This window comes from Mobula birostris, chromosome 14 (genome assembly GCF_030028105.1).
Source record: "Mobula birostris isolate sMobBir1 chromosome 14, sMobBir1.hap1, whole genome shotgun sequence".
Taxonomy (NCBI): domain Eukaryota; kingdom Metazoa; phylum Chordata; class Chondrichthyes; order Myliobatiformes; family Myliobatidae; genus Mobula; species Mobula birostris.
The window spans coordinates 90,878,757-90,901,893 of NC_092383.1; the positions used below are offsets into that span (position 1 = coordinate 90,878,757).

At 45.0% G+C, this 23,137-nt stretch overlaps 1 protein-coding gene across 16 annotated transcripts in view; it reads right to left on the minus strand.

Moving 5' to 3' along the window:
- ccnd3 (cyclin D3) overlaps nucleotides 1–23,137 on the minus strand; it is a 425,735-nt gene that overhangs the window by 136,728 nt on the left and 265,870 nt on the right. For all 16 annotated transcript variants that reach the window (XM_072278907.1, XM_072278911.1, XM_072278908.1 and 13 more), the window contains one exon: nucleotides 22,130–22,300. In XM_072278907.1, the coding sequence (XP_072135008.1) occupies nucleotides 22,130–22,300 (171 nt within the window). The remainder of the gene's footprint in view (nucleotides 1–22,129; nucleotides 22,301–23,137) is intronic.

Here is a 23,137-nt window from a genome sequence, read left to right on the forward strand (position 1 = left end):
GGTCGGGCTTGACCGTGGATGTTGTATCCCAGTTGCTGATGTTGTTCAATACGCAAGCCAGAGCTGTTCAATATGGAGGGCACGCTGTCGCCCATGCAGCAGGCTCCCTCTCTCCACGCAGCTGATGAATCCAATGGGACGGCAGAGACCGACACAGTTTGGCACTAGTGGCATCGCCGGAGTTGCCAGTCGGCGTTGAGCTCAGCCTTAGGGACTCCAGCTCTGGATCTTTCCCTCGCGGTTTGCGCCCAAGGCCTTCCTTATGAGCGGCCTTTGCTGCAAGGCAGCGGAGGTCTCAAATCAGAGCTTTCCTTCTCCCTGGTGAGCTGCAGCCTCAGCCTACGAGCCCCATTCCGCACGAAGCGACTGGTTTTAAGGCGCCAGTAACCCGCCTTTGCTCCTTCTCCTGTCAGTAGAAATGGTTCCACCGGGCTTAGTGGCTAAGTCACACGTGAAGGCCAGGAGCTGGACTTGGTTGTCAGAGGCTGTTTGAGATGCACGCCATTGGGAGAATTTAATAGGTAGTGGGAGCTTGTCCCCATTACCACCCCTGGCTATGACAACCTTAAAGAATCAATTAATAAGTGACAAATACTTAAATCGGTTCATTGTACCTTGCAATAAAATAATCAGCAATTAATTGATTGTTTCTTTGGAGCAATCAATATCTCAGTGAAAAGAGGCCAGAGAACTAAATAAAATATTTGCTTATTTGTTAATATGTTCATAGGTCGTAAGGTTATAAGGTGACTATTGCATTGTATTTATAGTAGTTACTTTTGTGTCTTGCACTGTACTGCTGCCACAAAACAACAAATTTCATGTCACGTATCAGTGATAATAAGCCCGATTCTGATCTGAAGCACGTATAGAGTCATAGAGCATGGAAAAAAGTCCTTCAGCCCATACGTATCCATATTGACCGGGATGGAATTTCAAGCTAATCCCGTTTCCCAGCACTTGGCCCATATCCCTCTAAACGTCCATATACAGTACCATAATGAATGTACCTGCCTCAACCACTTCCTCTGGCAGCTGGTTCCGAGGGTAAATAAGTTGCCCTCCAGTTCCTAATGACCCCTTCACCTCTAACCTCAAAACGGTGTCCTCTAGTTTTTTAATTCAACAATCCTGGGCCTAGCTTAGCCTAGCTCTGGCCCTCATGACTTTACACACCTCTGTGAGATCACCCCTTGGTAAGGAGAAAAGGCTGAGCTGTCCCTATATCGCAGTTCCTCACGCGGAGCTGCACTATCTACAACACCCTTCCGCCCCACTCACTGACACACAGGACTGGTTGTCACATGGGGGTCCACTGTGTTTGAATCCCTCCATCTCAAGCCCTTTCCTAGCTCACTGTGACCGACCCATCTCTGTCCATGTCTCTGGAAGAGCTACGGATCTTTGTGCCCGCCCCTTTGCAACATCAGGTTCACAATACCAGCGACCCGGGCTCAATTCCTGCCACTGCCCGTAAGGAGCATGTACGTTCTCCCCGTGACCGCGTGGGTTTCCTCCGGGTGCTCCAGTTTCCTCCCACAGTCCAAAGACCTCCTGGTTGGTAGGGGTTAATTGCTCTGTGATTAGGCTAGGATTAAATCAGAGATTGCTGATTGGCTCAAAAGGACGGGAGGGCCCATTCCACACAGTATCTCAATAAACTAAAAATGAAAAAATCATATTCAGAGACCACTTTTTCCCCATTGAAGCTCAGTATGTAAAGCTTGGTTGGAAAGATAAAAATATTTTTGTCTTAATTTTCAAAGTATATTTTTAAGAGGAGATGATTTCAAGAGATTTATCAGGATGCTGTTTGGATTAGAGAGATATCTTATGAGGATAGGTTGAGCGAGCTAGGGGAGTGAAGGAGGGGGACAGCTGATTTGATAGCAGCGTATAAGATGGTAAGAGGCATAGATCGAGTGGATAGCCAGAGACTTTTTCCTGGGGCAGAAATAGTTAATATGGGGGGTTGTAATTTTAAGGTGACTGGAGCAAAGTATAGGAAGGATGTCAGAGGTAAGTATTTTACACAGAGAGTGGTGGGTGTGTGGAACGCACTGCCAGGGGTAGTGGTAGAGGCAGATACATTAGGAACATTTAGGAATCTCCTAGGTAGGTGCATGGACGATAGGAAAATAGAAGGTTGTGTAGGAGGGAAAAGCTAGATTGATCTCAGAGTATTTTAAAAGGTGGCACAACTCTGTGGAACAAAGGCCCTGTAGTAGCAGTGCAGTCACTTGAGTCAGGTATGAAGATCTCCTCAGGGGTTGTCCACTGGTGGATCCTCAAGTGTCTGTAGAGGCCGATCTGGGATCCACATACTCTGGTGCAGTGTGGGCAAGAGTAAGCAGTGGCTGTGGTTAGCGGCTGGGTCTTTGGGCTGATCAGTCTCTCCTTTCGCAGCCGCTGCTTGTTCTCTGTGACACAGTGGAGGCGCGTCTCCCTCTTGAACAGATTTCCTCCCAGGGTATCTCTTGAGTGCAATGCCTTCCGGGTTTTTTAAGATGTCATGTTGAATTTCTTCAGGCTGATTTTGATGCTATTTTTGACATGCTTCTTTCGCCCGCCAGGGGCTCGCTGACCTTCCTTCCACTGGGGGGCAAAGGATCGGTTTGGGGAGATGTGAGTTCGGCATCTGAATGACATGGAGTTGTGTTGCTTTATCGAGGTGGAGATGCTATTCGTGTTGGCCTCCTCTGGGACGCTGGTGTTAGTCCATCTGTCCTTCCAGATGATCCTCAAAATCTTTCGTAAGGATCTTTGATGTTATTGTTCTAGAGCTTAAAGGACGTGTACTGTGATAAAATGCCCTGCAATTTAAAGTTTCTTTTTGTGTACGTTAGTTTTTAGAGCGTATTTTTTAAGAGGAGGTTATTTCAAATCATTTGCTTTCACAGATGAATGCAAAACTGGTTTAAAAGTAAATTGGAAACAGATTAGTGTATGCTTATCCACCTGACTATTTTTATTTTTAAGTTTAGATCTGTTTTTGAAATATTTGTCTGCCCCAGCCCATCTGGGCTTCTGTTTGGCTGAAGTGACGAATGCCTACCTATCACATCTGTTCTTGTGGCATATGTTCCTTTGGGGATATGGTGTTCAAACTGTGGTTGAACGGGATCAAATCGCTCCAGCCTGCCAAAGCAGCCAGTCTCAAAGCATAGCCAGTCCGCAGCAGGAGCGAGAGTGGGATTAAACATAAGAAACCATTGTGAACCGCAGCTCCTATTAGGCACATCACCGCCTGCACAATCACAATAATCCTGATTTGGCCGCAGACACCACCAATTTAACCAGCTGTTTCTTCAACTGGCTGAACAAGTGCATCGTTTAGAACATAGAACAGTACAGCACAGTATAGGCCTTTTGGCTCATAACACTGTGCCAACTTTTTTAACCTACTCTAAGATCAATCTAACCCTTCCTTCCCACATAGGAGATTTTTCTGCCAACTATATACCTATCTAGGAGTTTCTTAAGTGGTTGTATTGTATCTGCCTCCACCACCACCTTTGGCAGGGTGTTCCACGCACTCACCACTCTCTGTGCAAAAAACCTACCCCTGACATCCAAAGTTCAAAGTTTCAAGTACATTTATCATCAAAGTATGTATACTATATACAACCTTGAGATTTGTTTTTGTGCAGCCACAAAACAAAGAAACCCAACAGAACCCATTTAAAAAGAAGACCGGCAAACACCCAATGTGCAAGAGAAAAAGAAAAAAATTGTGCAAAAAAACAAAAGTAGCAAAAAAGCATTGAGAGCCGAAGTTCATGAAAGTGAGTTCACAGCCAGGAAGCCAGTCACAGCCGATCGAGGAGCCCGTTAGCTGCAGGCCACAGCCTCAGTTCAGCACAGAGCCGAGTAAACCTTGCCAAGCAGCGAGCTGAACGCCAGCCCATCCCTAACCTACGGCCTTGACACCCTGACCATGGTCAAATTGGCCAAACATCGGCTTGTTCCTCTAGGACACGGGCCCTGCTGCCTCGACTCTGCCTCACCTCGGAGCCACCACTACGGTCGGCTCCGAGTCTGCTCCAGCAATGGCTTTACATTGGCTCGTTCCTCGCCCTGGTGCCCAAGCCCCGTCAACTCAATCCATCCCACACGCTGGGCTGCAACAGTCCTGCGCCTTTGAGTCTTCAGTTCACCACAAAAATGCCAGATAATACAGGTGGTCCAAAAACTCATCTCCAAAAGGGAAGTTGCAGGCTATTGACTGCAGTGACTGTTTTCCAGAAAATGTGTGATTAATATAGTATTTAGTAGTTCTGTTTGCTGCCAGTAAGTTGTCACTGTATTTCACCAGTGTCATCATTCTTTCTCTCAGTTTCTCAGTCCATCTGTAGAACTCTGTAGTAGAGTTTCATTTGATTTGAGTTCAGTAGGTTATGCAGATCCCTCTGTGCTGTCAGCTAAAATGGAGTGTTTCTGTTCAATAAACTTGAATTTTCATTCAAGTCTAAAAATAGAAAGGAACAGGTAGCTAGAAAATTAACGAAAAACTGGATTGATTCGCCCAAGAGCTGGAAGAGCCTTGGATCAAAGCACAGAATTGAAGAATTTCAGAGTTGTATACTTTGATAATAAATGAACATTGGACCTTTGAACAAAAATTAAACACATGCTAGGTGGGTATTTCTAGGAATCTGGAAATTTAAAGGGTGACTTGAAGTTTTTTAAGATACTTCTGGGAAATGTGATATTGCATTGGACGTTAACATTTTGAAAGGCTTGGGAAGACATACCAATGTGACTTAGCAGTTTAAGGAGATTTGAATGTCAGCAAATAGTCTAAAAAAATTTCTAGAGATCGACTGTTAAAGGTATCCTGTCAGATTGCGTCACGGCCTGGCACAAGAATTCTGACAATCTAAAAGAGAAGAGGCTGCGGAGCGTGGTGGATAGAGCACAGCCCTGCCCACCACTGAGAACATCTACAGGAGGCACTGCCCCAGAAGCAGAGGAGGTTGTGTAGATGCTGGAAACCTGAGGGATCCATGGACTACGGATAGGGAATCCCTGCTCTGTATCAAAGCCATCCTTTGGAGATCAGAACTGTGCGCAATACTCCAGATATGGTCCCAAAGCAGTCGCCTATCATGTCAGTAAGGTACCTTAACTCTGTTAACGAAGATCAACACTCCACTTGCCTACTGAAACAGCCTCTGTTCCTCCTGTGCTCTTCACAGGCTCATGTATGTGCACTGTCAACCTCCTTTACCAACCACATCATTTCCCCGATCTCACTGAGAAAAATACTCAGCATTTATGTTCAACATGCGAAGTGGGCTCTCTGAGCCTTTTCTTCAGTTGTGTTTTCATATTGTAAAAATCGTGTTTCGTTTATTTTTAAGGACCCTGATCATCCATGACATGCCCTCTTCTCATTGTTACAATGAAGGATGAGGTACAGGAGCCTGAAGACCCACACTCAATATATTTCATGACGTATGTCAGTGATGATACACCTGATTCTGATTCCAAGTCAACAGTTCAAGAATTGGTACCTCAGGAAGTCAGCATCCATCATTACAGACCCTCACCGTCATTGACATGCCCTCTTCTCGTTATTACAATCAAGGGGGAGGCACAGGACCTTGAAGACCTACATTCAATGATTCAGGAACAGCTTCTTTCCCTCTACCATCAGATTTCTGAACGATCCATAAACCCACAAACAGAGCTAATTTTTTTCCCACTATTAATTAATTTATTTCCGGGTGTCGGGGTGGAGATACAACTCTACCAAAGGAGGTATGAGGCACTCCTTCCCTCCGCTAGCCAGCAGGTCACCCTTGGGCAAGGTGTAGCACCTGCTTAGCTCCCCGATCATGGTTATGTGAAGCCATGAGATCAGGTGGTGGATGGTCGTATGAGCAGCTGGTGCAGATCACAAGTCCTGGTTATGTGACCACCAGGCAGACAATCTCTGAAAAGTATTGATAATATCTGGAGTTATTACTCTTGTAAAGACACTGCCCAGAAGAAGGCAATGGCAATTCACTTCTGTAGAAAAAAATTGCCAGGAACAATCATGGTCATGGATAGACCATGATTGCCCATGTCATGTGACATGGCCCATTACGATGATGTCATACAACACAGCACATAATGATGATGTGATATGACGTGGAATGTAATGATGCTGATGAGTTAATTTTTATACTTGTTACTGTGACTTACAGTAATTTTTAATGTTTGTAATGTACTGAAGCCACAAAACAACAAATTTCACAACGCCCATGCCCTCTTCTCATTATTACAATCGAAGGGGATGTACAGGACCTTGAAGACCCACATTCAACAATTCAGGAACAGCTTCTTCCCCTTTGCCATCAGATTTCTGAACGATCCATAAACCCATGAACATTACCTCATTTTTTGCACAACTTAATTTTTTTTTCGGGTGGTGGGTTGGAGATACGTCTCTACCAAAGGAGGTGTCAGGTGCTCCTTTCCTCTGCCAGCCTGCAGGCCACCCTTGGGCAAGGTGCGAGATACCTGCTTCGCCCCCCCCCCCCCCGATCAGGGTCATGTGAAGCCACGGGAGCAGGTGGCGGATGGTCGTATGAGCAACCCCGGACGTTATCTCTTCTCCCGTCTCCCGTTGGGAAGAGGACACAAAAGCCCGAAAGCACGTCCCACCACGCTCAAGGACAGCTTTTATTCCCCTGTAAAAAACACGATTGAACGGTCAACTTGTACGATAAAATCAACCTCATTATAGTCTTGCACCTTGTTGTTTGCCTACACTGCACTTTCTCTGCAACTGTAACACTTTATTCTGCATTCTGTTACTGTTTTCTCTTGTACTACCGTGTGACAAAGTGATAGATGGGGGGGGGGGTGTTGGATGTGACGGTTGCGCGGTGGTTAGCGTAACGCTTATTAGAGCCCCAGCAACCCCGGTTCAATTCTGCGGCACTCTGTAAGGAGCTTGAACATTCTCCTCATGACTCTGGAGGTTTCCTCCAGGTGTTCTGGTTTCCTCCCACATTCCAAACACATAGGTTATTGGTCACATGAGTATAATTGGGCAGTGCTAGACTGAAAGGACCTGTTACTGTGCTGGACCTCTAAATAAAATAAAACAATAATAAACCAATTTACCATTTTACCAGATGGAGGCAGGTATTCTCACAATATTTAAGAAATCCCTGAAGCTCTGCCTGAACTGCCATGGTACCAGGGGCTGCAGAATAAAGGGCTTGTAAATGGGATTGTATAGAGAGTCAGTATAGGCATGCAGGGCCGAAGGGCCTCGCTCTCTGCTTTATGATTCTATGGCTGTAAAGTTTGTTTCACTTCTCAGCCATTTCCTTACTGCTGAATATAATCTCTCTGCGAAGGACCAATTCTTGCTGATTTTTTTTTAGTTTTACACGTCTGTATGTGCAGGAACAGCTACTTTCCCACAACACACACACAAAATGCTGGAGGAACTCAGCAAGCCAGGCAGCATCTGTGGAGGGGAATAAACAGTTTGGGGCAAAAATATCGACTGTTTAGGAACAGCTTCTTCCCTTCTGCCATTGGACTTCTGATTGGACATTGAATCTATGAACATTGCCTCACAATTTTTTCATTACTTATATATATATGTATTTATTATAATTTATCGTACACTGTGTTTTTATGTCTTGCACTGTCCTGCTGCCACAAAAAAGCCGGATTTCATGGCATATGCCATGATATCAAACCTGGTTCCGATTCTGTTTATTTCTCTCCACAAATAGTGCCCGACCTGCTGAGTTCCTCGGGCATTTTGGGCGTGAACCTGCGAATTTCCAGCATCCGCAGAATCTCTTGCGGTTATGACTTTCCTGCAACCGTCAGTTTCTCGAGGAACGCACACAAAACGCCGGAGGGACTCAGCAGGTCGGGCAGCATCTATGGAGATGAATAAACAGTCGACGTTTCGGGCCGAGGCCCTTCTTCAGGACACAAAAACTGGTTTCTTGAACCAATCTGCACAACCCAAACCTTACCTGAGCAATGGAACCACCTCTTGCGTTGCCAAGGCCTCGCCTTTGTTTGTCTTCGTTTTTTTTTGTTTTTAGTTGCATGAAAATATTGTGTTTGCACTGTATTTATTTTTAAATTTTTCACTCTATGGTCCAATTTAATACATAATTTATATTCTCGGTGTTGTCTGTATATATATATATATATGTGTGTGTGTGTGTGTGTGTGTATATATACACACACACACATATACATATAAATAAATATATGCAGCACTCAGCACTTCCTCAACAGATGGGCTAAACCTGGTGAGGGGTAGCCAGTGGCCTCATACCCCGGTAAAACAGAGACGTACCTGTCCCGGCATGCGAAGTTTGCTGCAGCAGACCGGGCAGACAAGATCTATAGTGGGATCCGTCGGCCAGGACTGTGGTTCTGCAGCGCGCCGCGGAGAGCGAAGAGGATGCCAAGGCGCAGAAGTCGCGGCTGCCCACTGCAACCAAGGAAGAATCCGGCTTGTTTGTATCACTGGGGTCGAGAGAGGGGAAATGACCCAGTGCAACGGCTTTAAGTATGGACATAAATAGTGCAAGAAGGGAGCAAAAATAGTGAGGCAGTGTTCATGGATTCATTGTCCGTTCAGATAGCTGGCGGCAGAGGGAAGAACCTGTTCCTAAGCTGTAGACGGTATGTCTTTAGGCTCCCGTCTCTCCTCTCTGATGGTAGTAAAGTCCTGGATGATGGGGGGTTCTTCATGATGGATGCCGCCTCTTTCAGGCATTTTCATTGTGTCTATACTTCCCCGAGTTTGTGCACACGATAATAAACCGGACCAAACCTCACCACTGGAAGCACAACGCCGACTCGTTAGAATCACTCTCAAGATTTCCCACCCTAGTTTGCAGCTAACGCCTTCGCCCATTGCACCAGGTCGCACGTTTGGAACAGGTGCTGCCTGGGAGAGTCCGCAAAGCCTGACCCCCGCACGGATCGCCGTTCGGCGGCCGGCCTCGATCTGCTCCAGGAACTGAACGGGGTTGCTAGTGCTTCGACTGATCAGGCATATTCTCAAACCACATAGGTGGGTTGCATCCTCGTAGCGTGGAGGTGTGTTTGTCTGTGTGGGTGGGGGTGAAATGCTTGGGTGTGTGGGTGGGAGGAAGTAGAGGTCTGATTCGTGCATAACGCCAGGAAATCTCTGCTGCTCCACCGGCAGGGCAGAGTATTCAGAAATAAATGCGGTTCAATCAACATTTTGTTTACTGTTCGATAGGAGAGGTTTGTCAATGCAGAACGAACTTGAACTAATCTGCCTCTGCCCGAACCCTGTTAACATCTGCAGAAGAAAATGATAAGATCAAAAATTTGCAAGAAAACTGAAAGTGGAGATTGATCATTTATTACCACCGTTAATTTATTGTTCTTGATATCTCAAGCGGCAATGTCACTTGGTTAGCAAGCAATAAGATAAAAGAAATGCACACTCAGAGGCCACCTTATTAGGTACCTCTTGCAGCTTAAAGTGGCCACTGAGTGCATGTTTGTGGTCTTCTGCTGCTGTAGCCCATGCACATCAAGCTTCGACATGTTGTGCATTCAGAGATGCTCTTCTGCACACCGCTGTTGTAACGCGTGGTCATTTGAATTACTCTCAACTTCCTGTCTGGCCATTCTCCTCTGACCTCTCTCATCAACAAGGTGTTTTCGCCCACAGAAACACCGCTCACTTGGCTGCTTTTTATTTTTCAAACCTTACTAGAGACTGAATCCCGGGAGATCGGCAGTTTCTAACATATTCAAATCACCCTGTCTGGCACCAACAGTCATTCCATGGTCAAAGTCACTTAGATCACATTTCTTCCCCCATTCTGATGTTTGATCTGAACGATGGCTGAACCTCCTGACCATGTCTGCATGCTTTTATGCATTGTGTTGCTGCCACGTGATTGGCTGATTAAATATTTCCATTAATGAGTAGCTTCTCTGAGGATTGTCACCTTGTCGTGGTGGAGAAGCTTGTGTGGTCCTGTGATCCCGAGAGCGATGCTGTCTGGAGCTATGCTCCTGGGAGGGTCACCCATGGCGGTAAGGTCGAGGGTGAGGTCCCTGACAAAGAACAATCCAACCAAGACCTCAACGGTGGAACAGGTGGACGAAGTTACTTCGAACTCAACGGCTGTGAAGGCGGATGAAGGTTGCAACAAATCCATCAGCTCCAATCGTCGTGGTTTCCATGCCATTGGAATCAGTTGGCTGATTTGTGAAATATCGTGTGCTTCTTGGAGTGGAACATCAAGCACACGTTAAACAAATACACGCACAGGCGTCTTCACTCTGTACGGAATGAAGACCATCATCTTCAACCTCGAGGGATAGCCACGATGATTAATGAGTAGATGTATAGGTGTTCTTAATAAAGAAAAATAGAAACATAGAAAACTACAATGGAATACAGGCCCCTCGGCCCACAAAGTTGTGCCGAACATATCCCTAGCTTAGAAATCACTAGGCTTACCCATAGCCCTCTATTTTTCTAAGCTCCATGTACCTATCCGCAAGTCTCTTAAAAGACCCTACCGTATCCACCTCCATCACCATTGCTGGCAGCCCATTCCACGCACTCAGCACTTTCTGAGTAAAAAACTTACCCCTGACATCTCTATACCTACTCCCCAGCACCTTAAACCCGTGTCCTCTTGTGGCAACCATTTCAGCCCTGGGAAAAAGCCTCTGACTATCCACACGATTGATGCCTCTCATCATCTTAAACACCTCTGTCAGGTCACCTCTCATCCTCTGTCACTCCAAGGAAAAAAGGCCAAGTTCACTCAACCTGTTTTCATAAGGCATGCTCCCCAATCCAGGCAACATCCTTGTAAATCTCTTCTGCACCCTTTCTATGGCTTCCACCTCCTTCCTGCAGTGAGGTGACCAGGGTCCTATAGAGCTGCAACGTTACCTCTCGGCTCCTAAATTCAATTCCACGATTGATGAAGGCCAATACACCGTATGCCTTCTTAACCACAGAGTCAACCTGCGCAGCTGCTTTGAGCATTACTGTGGCCACTGAGTGTATTTTTGTGGTCTTCTGCTGAAGCACTTCATCCACTTCAAAGTTTGACATGTTGTACGTTCAAAGATGCTCTTCTGCACACCACTGTTGTAACGTGTGGTAATCTGAATTACTGTCGCCTTCCTGTCAGCTTGAACCAGTCTGGCCATTCTCCACTGATCTCTCTCATTAACAAGACATTTTCACCCTCAGAACTGCTGCTCGCTGGATGTTGTTAGTTTTTCACACCATTCTTTGTAAAATTACAGACTGAATCCCAGGAGATCAGCAGTTTCTGAGATACTCAAACCACCCTGTCTGGCAAAAACAATCATTCCATGGTCAAAGTCACTTAGATCACATTTCTTCCCCATTCTGATCTTTCTTCTGAACAGTAACTGAACCTCTTGGCCATGTCCGCATGCTTTTATGCATATTGAGTTGCTGCCTCATGATTGGCTGATTAGACATTTGCATTAACGAGCAGGCATGCAGGTATATCTAATGAAGTGGCCACTGAGTTTGGTTTTGTTTTTGATTTGTTTGTTTTGTTTTCACTGCTCATTGGGTGTTTGATTGTCTTCTTTTTCAATGGGTTCTACTGGGTTTCTTTGTTTTGTGGCTGCCTGTAAGGCGATGAATCTCAAGCTTGTACAGTACTGTTTCAAAAGTCTTAGGCACAAGTAAAAAGCTTCTGTAAAGCAAAGGTGCTTTCAAAATGAATGAAATGAAAAGTTTCTTAATATCAAGATAATTACTGTAAAGAGCAGTGAACAGTAAAATCAATATTTGGTGTGACTAACTTTTGCCTTTAAAACTGCATCAGTTCTCTTAGATACACAGTCATGCAGTTTTATAAGAAAATTGGCTAGTAGGTCGTTCCATGCAACTTGGAGAACTTGCCACAGTTCTTCTGAAAGACTTTGGCTGTCTCGCTTGCTTCTGTCTCTCCAGGTAATCTCAGAGAGCCTCGATGATGTTGAGATCAGGGCTTAGTGGAGGCCAAACTATCTGAAACCATGTAAAAATTCTAGGTTGCCTGAGACTTTTGCACAGTACTGTATACATACTTTGATAATAAATGTACTTTGAACTTTGATTGTATAACTCAATGAGCAAACATAAGGTAAAACTAATGTAGATTTTACTAAAATGCCCTTTTAACTTTTCTTTATTATGCATTGCATTGTAAAGATTCTCATAAGATCCTTCAAAAGAATATGATTTTAGATTCAGGTTGGTTGATTTCTGCGGGGGGTGGGTGGTACAAGATTTATTTAGGGGAACACGGGATATAGGAATAAGGCACCAGAATTATAGGGAAACATTGAATAGGTTAGGATGTTATTCCCTGGAGTGCAGGAGAATGAGGGGATATCTTATAGAGGTATACAAAATTATGAGGGGTATAGATAGGGTTAGGGTGGTGGGGTGGAGATATGTCTCTACCAAAGGAATTGTAGGATGCTTCTTCCCTCCGCTAGCCTGCAGGTCACCCTTGGGCAAGGTGTAGCACCTGCTTAGCCCCTGATCAGGGTCACATGAAGCCATGGGAGCAGGTGGTGGATGGTCGTATGAGCAACTGGTGCATGTCACAAGTCCTGGTTATGCGACCACTGACACCAGGCAGACAATCCCTGAAGAGTATTGATAATGGCTGGGGTCACCCGTGTTGTAAAGACACTGCCCAGATGAAGGTAATGGCAAACCACTTCTGTAGGAAAATTAGCCAAGGACAATCACGGTCATGGAAAGACAGTGATCGCCACTGCAATACAACATGGCACATAACGAACAAACAATAGGATGAGTGCATGAAGACTTTTTCTTCCCCATAGATAGAACTAGAAGTTATAGGTTTGGGGTGAAAGGTGAAATATTTAAGGGGAATCTGAGGGGGAAAGTTCTTCACTCAGAGGGTGGCGAGAGTGTGGAACGAGCTGCCAGTGGAGGTGGTGGATGAGGGTTCAATTGCAGCGTTTAAGAGATGTTTGGATGAGAGGTGTGTGGAGTGCAGGCAGGTGGAACTAGGCAGAGGGCTAGGTCTTCATATTAGATGGGCCAAATGGACTGTTTCAGTATCGTTGTGCTCTTATGATTCTATGAACACATTTGAATTGTTACCATGGTAGTAAAGTAGGAAATCTGGTCATAGCAGGAGTAATGAGGTACAGGGATAGGTGACAGTGTTTTCTTTTGAGGTCCCACATAAAGGCGGCATCTCTGATAGTGCAGTGCATTCCCCCCCCCCCAAGTATTCTGGTGAGTATTGACTTAAAAGTTTCATATTTAGGTCTCTGAGCTGGGACTTGAACTCACAAATCTCTGAGTCAAAGACCTGCAGAGTCACAGCTGGCACACAAGAAAGGAAATTATTGAGAACACACATTTACAGATATCATACAAAAATCCAGCTGAAGGTCAGTGAGCACCAGAGATGTCAGTAAATGTCACAAATGGTTGCATTCAAGATAGTTATTGGCTTTCAGGAAGTAAGCAGAGAGACAAAAGCACAAAGTTTATGTGGTTCTAGCCACTGAAGCTGGCTGTGTAATATTTAAAACAATTTGCATTGGAATTAAACAAAAGCTAAATTACAGAACTCAGGTGAAAAAATTGATGGGAACACTCAGCAGGTTGGGCAGCGTCTGTGGAGAGTGAACCCGGCACCCAGGCAAGGGCGGACACACACCCCAGGTTCCCACCGATCGTACCTTTACACCCTGTGAGTCTCTGACTGATTCCCGTGAACCGGTCCTCCAAACTCTCACCAACTTGTGGGGGCACACTGCTCTTTCCAGGGTCTCCTGGCGTGTCGTGCCTTAGCAAACCTGCTCTTTTTATCCCCCTGCTGGGGTATTACCTGTCCATCAAACTTCAAACAGTTCAGGTTCAAAGCAAACGGTCTGTCAATATCTGAATTGTGTTTCTTTCTCGTTAATCTCTCTCTTCTCTCTTATTAGCATTTTGAATGTTTCTCCATTGTCTTCCGTTATCTCTCTCATTAGCATCATCTGTCCAGTAGCTCTGCTTGGCTTCACACATGACAATACTTACTGTAAGTCACAATGTACTGCTGCCAGAAAGTAAACAGATTTTACAACATATGTTGGTGATATTAAACCTGATTCTGATTCTCATTCTCTTAGTTCTCCCCTCAGCTTCTGCCACTCCAGAAAAAAGCAATCCCGGTTTGTCCAACCTCTCCCCATCTCATGCCTTCTAATAAATCTGATAAACCTCTCCTGAACCCTCTCCATCATCTCCAATTTGTTCCTATAATTAGGGAGGCCATTTTTACCAACAGACACATTTCTGATAGAGGTTTACAAGATTATGAGAGGCCTAGCTAGAATAGATAGGGAGCATCTTTTTCTCAGAGTTGAAATATCTAATATCAGAGGGGATGCGTTGAAGATGAGAGGATGTAGGTTCAAGGATGATGTGAGGGGTAAGTTTTTTTACTTAGAGAGTAGTGGATGCCTGGAACGCACTGTCTGGCATGGTGGTCAAGACAAATACATTAGCGGCTTTTAAAAGACCTTTGGATAGGCGCATGGTTGTAAGGAAGATGGATGGATGTGGACATAGCACAGGTAGGAGGGATTAGTTTTTGTTTTTTAATAAAATTTACTTTTTAGCTGTTTTGGCACAACACTGTGGACCAAAGAGCCTGTTCCTGTGCTCTACTGTTCTGTGTTCTATGTTTTAAATAAAAGACAAGTGTGCAAGGTGCAATGAAAAACTTACTGACATCATCATTGCGCAACATCAGATAAGCAGACTTCATAAGAAAAAAGATAAATATAAATTACGCAACATTTTTTGATGGTTTGGCACAACACTGTGGGCTGAGTGGCCTGTTCCTGTGCTGTATTATTATATCACAAGCAAATACAATAGAATCAGTGAAAAATTACACAGAAAGACCAACAAATTGTGTAAATACAAATGGAAGCATGTTATAATAATAAATAACCAGGTAAATAAATAATACTGAGAACATGAGTTGTAGAAAGTGATTCCATCTAGGCCTAACTAGAGTTTTATAAAGTTGCACCATAACTTTCTGACTCTTGAATTCAATGCCTTGACTAATAAAGTCAATCTTTACCACCCTACTGATCTGCTTGGCTGCTTTCAGGGAGCTGTGGAATTGACGCGTTTAAGAATGCAGAGACTTTATTGGTCAAACTGCACTTGGGGTATTGTTAGCAGATTTTGGGCCCCTTATCTTAGAAAAGATATGCTGGAGTTGGGGGGGGGGTCCAGGGGCAGTTCACGAGAATGACCCCAGGAATGAAAGGGTTAATGTACGAGGAGTATTTGATGGCTCTGGCCCTGCACTCTCTGGAATTTGAAAGAATGAGGGAGGATCTCATTGAAATCTATTGAATATTGCTCTCTTTTTGCATTACTATTTAATTTAATATTTTATACATATTTCATATTGTAATTTATAGTTTTATTATCTATTGCACAGTGCTGCTGCCACAAAACAGTTGTGAAGAAAAAGAATTTCAGGACGTATATTGCATACATTTCTTTGACATTAAATGTACTTATTGAAACAACGTATTTCATGACAATATGCCAGTGATATTAAATTTGATTCTGAATATTGAAAAGCTTAGATAGAGTGGATGTGGAGAGGATGTTTCCGACAGTGGAAGAGCCTAGGACCAGATGGCACGGCCTCGAAATAGAAGGTCGTCCATTTAGAATGGAGATTAGGAGGAACTTCTTTAGCCAGAGGATGGTTAATCAGTGGAATTCATTGCCACAGATGGCTTTGGAGGCCAAGTCATTGGGTATATTTAAAGTGGAGTTGAGAGGTTTGTGATTAGTCAGGGCGTCAAAGCTTATGGGGAGAAGGCAGGAGAATGGGGTTGAGTGGGATAATAAATCTGCCATGATGGAATGGCAGAGCAGACTCGATGGGCTGAGTGGCCTAATTCTGCTTCTATGTCTTATGGGCTCAGAGGCTCCTGGATAGGCACATGAATATGTAGAGAGTAGAGGGATAGAGACCTTGTGCAGTCAGAAATCATTACTTAACTTTGTTTGGCCGAACGTCACGGGCCGAAGGACCTGTTCCTGTGCTGTAATGTTCTCTGGTCAAGGTGACGTTCATAGGAGGGTCATAGCAGGAATCTTGGCTCACAGGCCTGATAAATGGTTACAGTGAAAGAATGATGGAACCACAAGAACACTGATGGGCTAGAACCACGGCGGAAGATATTTTTTATCTGTTTGTCACGTGTACATTGAAGCGTACAGTGAAATGCATCATTTGTGTCAATGACCAAAACAGTCTGGCAAAGAGCCTTGGCTCGAAATGTCCACTGCTTATTCCACTCCATTGATGCTGCCTGACTTGCTGAGATCCTCCAGAGTTTTGTGTTTGTTGCTTCATCTTCTAACTAGTTAGTGACAGCCTTCCAGGCTCAATGCTGAGTTCAAGGCCTTCAGATATGAAAATCTGCTATTTCCACTTACAGATCGATTTTTGCTTCTATATCAGACCCATTACCATCCTGAACCATCACTCTTTTCTGACAAAACGTAATTGACCATGATAGATCGCGCACACAGAAATGCCGGAGGAACTCAGCAGGTCAGGCAGCCTCTATGGAAATGAATAAACAGTCAACGCTTTGGGCCGAGACTCCTCTGTGAGAAAAACTACACAAAATGCAGGACGAACTCAGCAGGCCAAGCAGCATCTATTGTAGTTAGCAACAGTTCCAGTCTGAAGAAGGGTCTCGACCTGAAACGTCAATTTTCTACTCCCTTCCATAGATGTTGCCTGACCTGCTGAGTTCCTCCAGCTTTTTCTGTGTGTTACTCTGGATTTCCAGCATCTGCAGAATCTCTTGTGCTTTTAACCACCTCTGCTTCTCAATGCACAGACGCTGCCCAACCAGCTGGGCATTTTCCCTTTGCTGGAAATTCTCCCCTCACCTCAGTCCCCCGCTAGAGATCTGCTCAGATATAAAAACTAAAACCTGCCCTAAAGCTTATCAGGCCACGGCCATTTCAAACCCCAGCTGAGCCTGAGGAACTTTCAGGTCAGACAGCCTCTATGGGTGGCAGGGTGGACTTGCATCCCTACCAAAGGAGGTGTAACGCACTCCTTGCCTCCGCTAGCCTGCAGGGCAAGGTGCATCACTTGCTTAGCCCCCCGATCAGGGTCATGTGAAATCATGGGAGCAGGTGGTGGACGGTCGTATGAGCAGCCGGTGCATATCACAAGTCCTGGTTACGTGACCACTGACGCCAGGCAGACAATCTCTGAAGAGTATTGATAATGGCTGGGGTCACTCATCTTGTAAAGACACCGCCCAGAAGAAGGCAATGGCAAACCACTTCTGTAGAAAAAATTGCCAAGAACTCTCCTGGTCAAAGACCATGATCACCCAGGTCCTACAACATGGCACATAGTGATAATGATGTTGAGGAGCATCTGTGGAAGGGAATAAACAGTCTATGTTTTGAGCCAAGAACCTTCATCAGGTCTCCTGACAAAGTACCTCTGAAGGATCTTGGTCTGAAACATCAGCTGGTTTTTCCCCTCATTCGATGCTGCCTGACCTGTTTGGCATCTTGTGTGTGTTTCTGTCGACTTCCAGCATCCACAGAATCTCTTGCGTTAATAACCTCTCAGCCTGACCTAGAGAAGGAGCAGGGTGCAATCTTTGCGCCGATCACTGCCATCGGTCAGCACTGAAGGCCACAGGAAGCAATGGTTGGTATGCAGAGAAGACTGATTCTTCACTAGAAAGACTGCGGTGACTCAGGAAGATGACTCATGGCCGATGTCGGAAGAGCAAAGGCTTGTTCTTGCCAGCAGTTCCAAGAAACATATAGACACAGAACCAGGTTTATCATCACTGACATACTGCACGTTATGAGGTTTGTTGTTTTGTGGCAGCAGTACAGTCCCCTAATAAATTAATACATAAAATTACTTAATATAAGTTAAATTAATGTAATGGTTCCTTAGTATCACAGCTGATGGTGGTAGTGGGGACAAGTTCCCACTACCTATTAAATGCACCCAAAGGTGTGCATCTCAAATAGCCTCTGTTCTTGGAATTGGTCGACATGTGTGGCTCAGTTACCAAGCCCGGAAGAGCTGTCTCTACTGACAAGAGAAAGGGCAAAGGTGTGTTCAGGGCACCTTCGCTTTGGGCAGATGGGGCTCATCAGCCGTGGTTGGCAGCTCGTCTAGGAGACGGAAAACTCTGATCTCAGGCCTCTGCTGCCTTGTTTCTACACCCACTCATGGGGAAGGTTTCGGGGGTAAATCCGGGGAAAAAGAATCCAGAGCTGGAGTCCCTAAGGCAATCCTATGTTGAGTTCAACGCTGACTGGCAACTCCTGAGATGCCACTGGGGCCAAACTGTATCGGTCTCTGCCGCTCCTTTGGATTCATCAGCCCCGTGAAGGGTGGGGGGGGGGTGCTTGCTACATGAGCAGGAGGTTGCTCTCCATATTGTACTGCTCAGACTTGCGTATCACAAAGACAGCTAGGACTCAGCATCGATGGTCAACCCTAACCAATGGAGGGCACGAGAAATGAAGTCAATTATTGTGCTATAAGTTAATATACTTTAAGTTATAGTACAGGTTGGGTACCCCTTACCTGAAAATCCAAAATCCAAAATTTTTGAGTGTTAACATGATGTTGCATCTAGAAAATTCCACAAGGCACTGGGAAGGTTCCTAGCTGATGCAGAGGTTTCTGTGCACCACAGACAGTTTGGAGAAGTGACCTCACATAGGTAATGAACAGCAGTTAATGTGGAAAATGAAGATCTCGATCGTGTATTGAAAGAGTGGATTTGTAAGTGTCGGAGTGAACATATGCCGCTTGATGGTATGCTGATTGTGAAACAAGCAAAGATTTATCATGGTGAAATTAAAATTGAATGTAATTGTGAATATTCAACAGGTTGGTTGCAGAAATATAAGAAAAAGGTATGGTATTAATTTTTAAAATATTTGTGGTGATGAAGTGTTTGCTGATCACTAAGCAGCAGAGAAATTCCTTGATAAGTTTGTCAACATTGTCTCTGATGAAAATCTGACACCAGAACAAGTCTACCGATGCTGATTGTTTTTATTCCTCACATAAAACCTCAAAAAAATAAAATATAAATACAGGGTCCTGTAACCTTGTAATCAAAACACAGCATTGTTGGTGGAGACTAAAATCCTGCCGTTGTTTGTTGTTGCTCAGCAGCTGCTTCAGGTATTCTCCCAATGTTGCTGTGCTGGTTTTGTTACCCAGCACACATTACAGGTTCATTATATTAATGGGATGGAATAATTTTTACTGTTAGGTACATAGATGTGATGAACAAGTGTAAGGCAAAGACTGCTTACTAGTAGCACATAATTTCAGAGTCGGAGATGATGGCAATTCCAAGCTATCTCATTATATATTCCAAAATGTAAAATATTCCTAAATCCAAAATACTTCCAGCCTGAAGCATTTTGGATAATGGGTACTCAACTTGTACTATATACTATAAGTTAATTTACTATATTATAAATTACGATAAGTTAAACTAAGATATATATAAAATAATTAGTGGCAGGCGAGAAGACTGCGACTAGCGGGGCACTGTCTACGCCACCCCGAGCTACCTGCCAGCCTAGTCATCATATGGGAGCCCAAGCATGGGAGGATGAACCCTGGCTGCCCTCCCAAGACTATGGTCAACACGCTCCTAGAAGACAGCAGCGCGGCTAATGTAGATGAACTGAACACACTGATGAGGGAGAGGGAGAAGTGGAGAGTCCGTCATCGTGCTCGACGCTGGCCCCCTAGGCCTGAGTCGACATAGTAGTAGTAGTGTTTGTCAACATGGAACAGAGAGCGAGTTTGTAAATCTGGCGGGAGCAGAGGGTGTTGGGAATGCTGTGGGAGGCACGTGAGACGGGTGGCAGAGAAGGGGTGCCGAGGTAGGGGTGGGCCTGGGTACAGATACACCCAGTCCTGAGACACCAGACAAGGTCATTTGATTCCAAACAGAATGTCTCCCTGGTTCTTCCCACTCCCTCCCCTTTCCCTTCACCTTTTCCAAACCACGATTCCCATCTTCCTGCCCCTTCCCAATCTCAGTCCACAATAGAGACCCATATCAGAATTAGGTTTATCATCACTCATATATGTCACGAAATTTACTTTTGCTTTGTGGCAGCAGTACAGTGCAGCACATAAAATTACTAGAGTACTGTGCAAAAGTCTTGGACACACTAGTTACTGTATATACGGTATATGTGCCTCAGAGTTTTGGAGAGTTCTGTAGGCTTATATAGATCCTGGGCCGAAGGATAAAGGGGTTCAAGGGACTTAGATAGACACATGAATGTGTACGGAGTGGAAGGATATGGACATTGTGTGGACAGGAAGGATTAGTTTAGTTGGCCATTTGATTACAAAGTCAATTAGTTTTGAACTACGTCGTGGCCTAAGGACCTATACTGTGCTGTACTGTTCTGTTTTCTGGTTCTATGTTGTGGATGTAGGTATACACGTGCTCGGTTTTTACACCACTATTTGATATTTAATCATGACTGAGCTCCATTGTTCTCTCACAGAGCATAGCACAGGAACAGGCCCTTTGGCCCACAATGTCTGTGCTGACTGTGATGCCAAATGAGACCAAACATCTGCCTGTACGTGGTCCATAACCCTCTCTTCTTGCATATTCATGTGTCTGTCTGAAAGCTTCTTAAACACCCCTGTTGTATCTGCCTCCACCACCACCCCAGGCGCCCACCACTCTCGGGGTAATCAAACTCGCCTCACACATCCCTTCCCACCCCCATCTTAAAGCGGTGTTCTCTGATATTGAACATTTCTACCCTGGGAAAGTGACTCTGACTGTCTACCCTATCTATGCCTCTCACTATTTTCAAAACTTGGGGCGGCATGGTAGTGTAGTGGTTAGCACAACGCTTTACAGTACCGGTGACATAGGTTCAATTCCCGCCGCTGTCTGTAAGGAGCTTGTACATTCCTCTCATGGGTTTCCTCTGGGTGTTCTGGTTTCCTCCCACAGTCCAAGGACATACCAGTCATTGTCATTGGTCATTGTAAATCGTCCTGTGATTAGGCTAGGATTAAATCGGGAATTGCTGGGCGGTGTAACTTGAAGGGCCAGAAGGGCCCATTCCAGGCTGTATCTCAATAAGAATTAAAAATAAAGTTAACCTTCTCTCAGGTCTCCCCTTGACCTCTGACAATCCAAGTTTGTTTTATCTTTCCCCCCCTCTCTGTTTTTTCTACATCTTAAGAACGATATTAACTGCAACGATTTCCAACTCTGATGCATGGGGTCCATGGTGACTTGGATTCAAAATTAGCTTATCCGTGGGAGGGCAAAGATTAGTGGTTTACGGGTGTTATCCTGTTCACGACTAGTGTTCAGAAGAGATCATTGCTAGGGCCTCTATTACATCAGCGACACAGATGTGGGCCAGGGTGAGAGGGGAAAGGTTAAAGGAGATGTATGGGGTAAGGTTTTACCAAGGGAGTGATGGTGCAAGTCGACATGCAAGAAACATTTAGCTCAAGCAGATGACCACACAGGAAAGGGGGGGAGAAGGATCACGCACTGGCAGATCCGTTTGGTTCAATTTGGCATGGACCTCTTATACAATAAAGATGAACTCTTGATTTCTCAGTCTATTTGTCATGACCCCTGCACCTTATTGTCTGCACTGCACTGCACTTCCTTTGTAACAGTAGATTCTGCATTAAGCCTAGCCTGCCGAGTTCCTCCAGCACGTAATGTGAGGGGATTAGTTTACTTGTCCGGTCAAAAGGTGATTCCGCCATGCCGCACGAAGGACGCGGCAGCCCTTTCCCACTAGTTGCCTTGGGCGCCACGGCACCGTTGTCCGCGTTCAGGCACCTCAGGGGTATAAGAACTGCACGTGCTAGAGACTGGCTGTCTTTCCTTTGTGTCCAGGGGCCCATCTTCACACAGGCCGTGACTAGTGCTGAAGAACCATTGGGAAAGTGTGCTGTTTGTAAATAAATGGTTAACATGCTTATTCATAGTCAGTGTCTTCAGTCTCACTTACCAAACCCGTCAACCTGCTTCCTTGTGACAGGGTCACTCCAGATTTCAGCATCTGCAAATCTGCATTTTCATTCCGTGTTCTGATTATTTTTCTTTTGTACGATCTCGGTATGCCCACGTATGGAATGATGGATGGCACGCAAAATAAGAGTTGTTCATTGTATCCTGATATCTGTGACAATAATAAGACAAATGTAACAATTAATTTATTCACTTTTATGACACCTTTCAAGGTAAGCACTGAAATTGTTCCCTCCTTTTTCTCAGATGATCCAGCCACTCTTGTACGTACCCTGTTCACAGTGTAGTCTCACCTATAGCAGGGAGACACATTGGGTGAACCACTTTACTCAAAGCACCCAATCAGTCCCTAACCTTTCCCAAACTAATTACCAACAGGATCAGCACAGACATTGTGGGCCAAAGAGAGTGATCCTGTGAAAGGTCATCAGTCCGATATATTGATATATTGATATCCCCTTCATCCTCCCACTCACTGCCTCTCTCTCTCTCTCTCTCTGACTCTCACTCTCTCTTTCCCTCCACTTCACTGCTTCTCTCCCTCTCTCCCTCCCCCTCCCGCTCTCTCTCCCTCCTCTTTCTCTTTCTCCCCCCTCGCTCACTCCCATTCTCTCTCTCCCCTTCTCTCTCCTCCACTCTTTCTCCTGCCCTTTCTCGCTCTCCATATCTATCTTCCCCTTCCCTATCTCCCTCTGTCTTTCTCTCTCCCCTCTCTAACACACTTTCTCTCTCTCCCTCTCACTGCCACTCTCCCTCTCTCTTTCTCTCTCCCTCTGTTACTCTTTCATCCACTTTCTCTCCCTCTATCCTCCTCTTCCTCTCACTGTGTCAATCTCCCCTCTTTCTCTCCCTCACCCTCTCCCCTCTCTCTCCATCTCTCTCACTCCCACTCTCCTTTCATTCTCTCCCTCCCTCTCCGCTCTCTTCCCTTCTACCCTTCTCTCTCTATCTCCTGCTCCCTTTCTCTCTCCCGCCTTTCCTCTCTCTC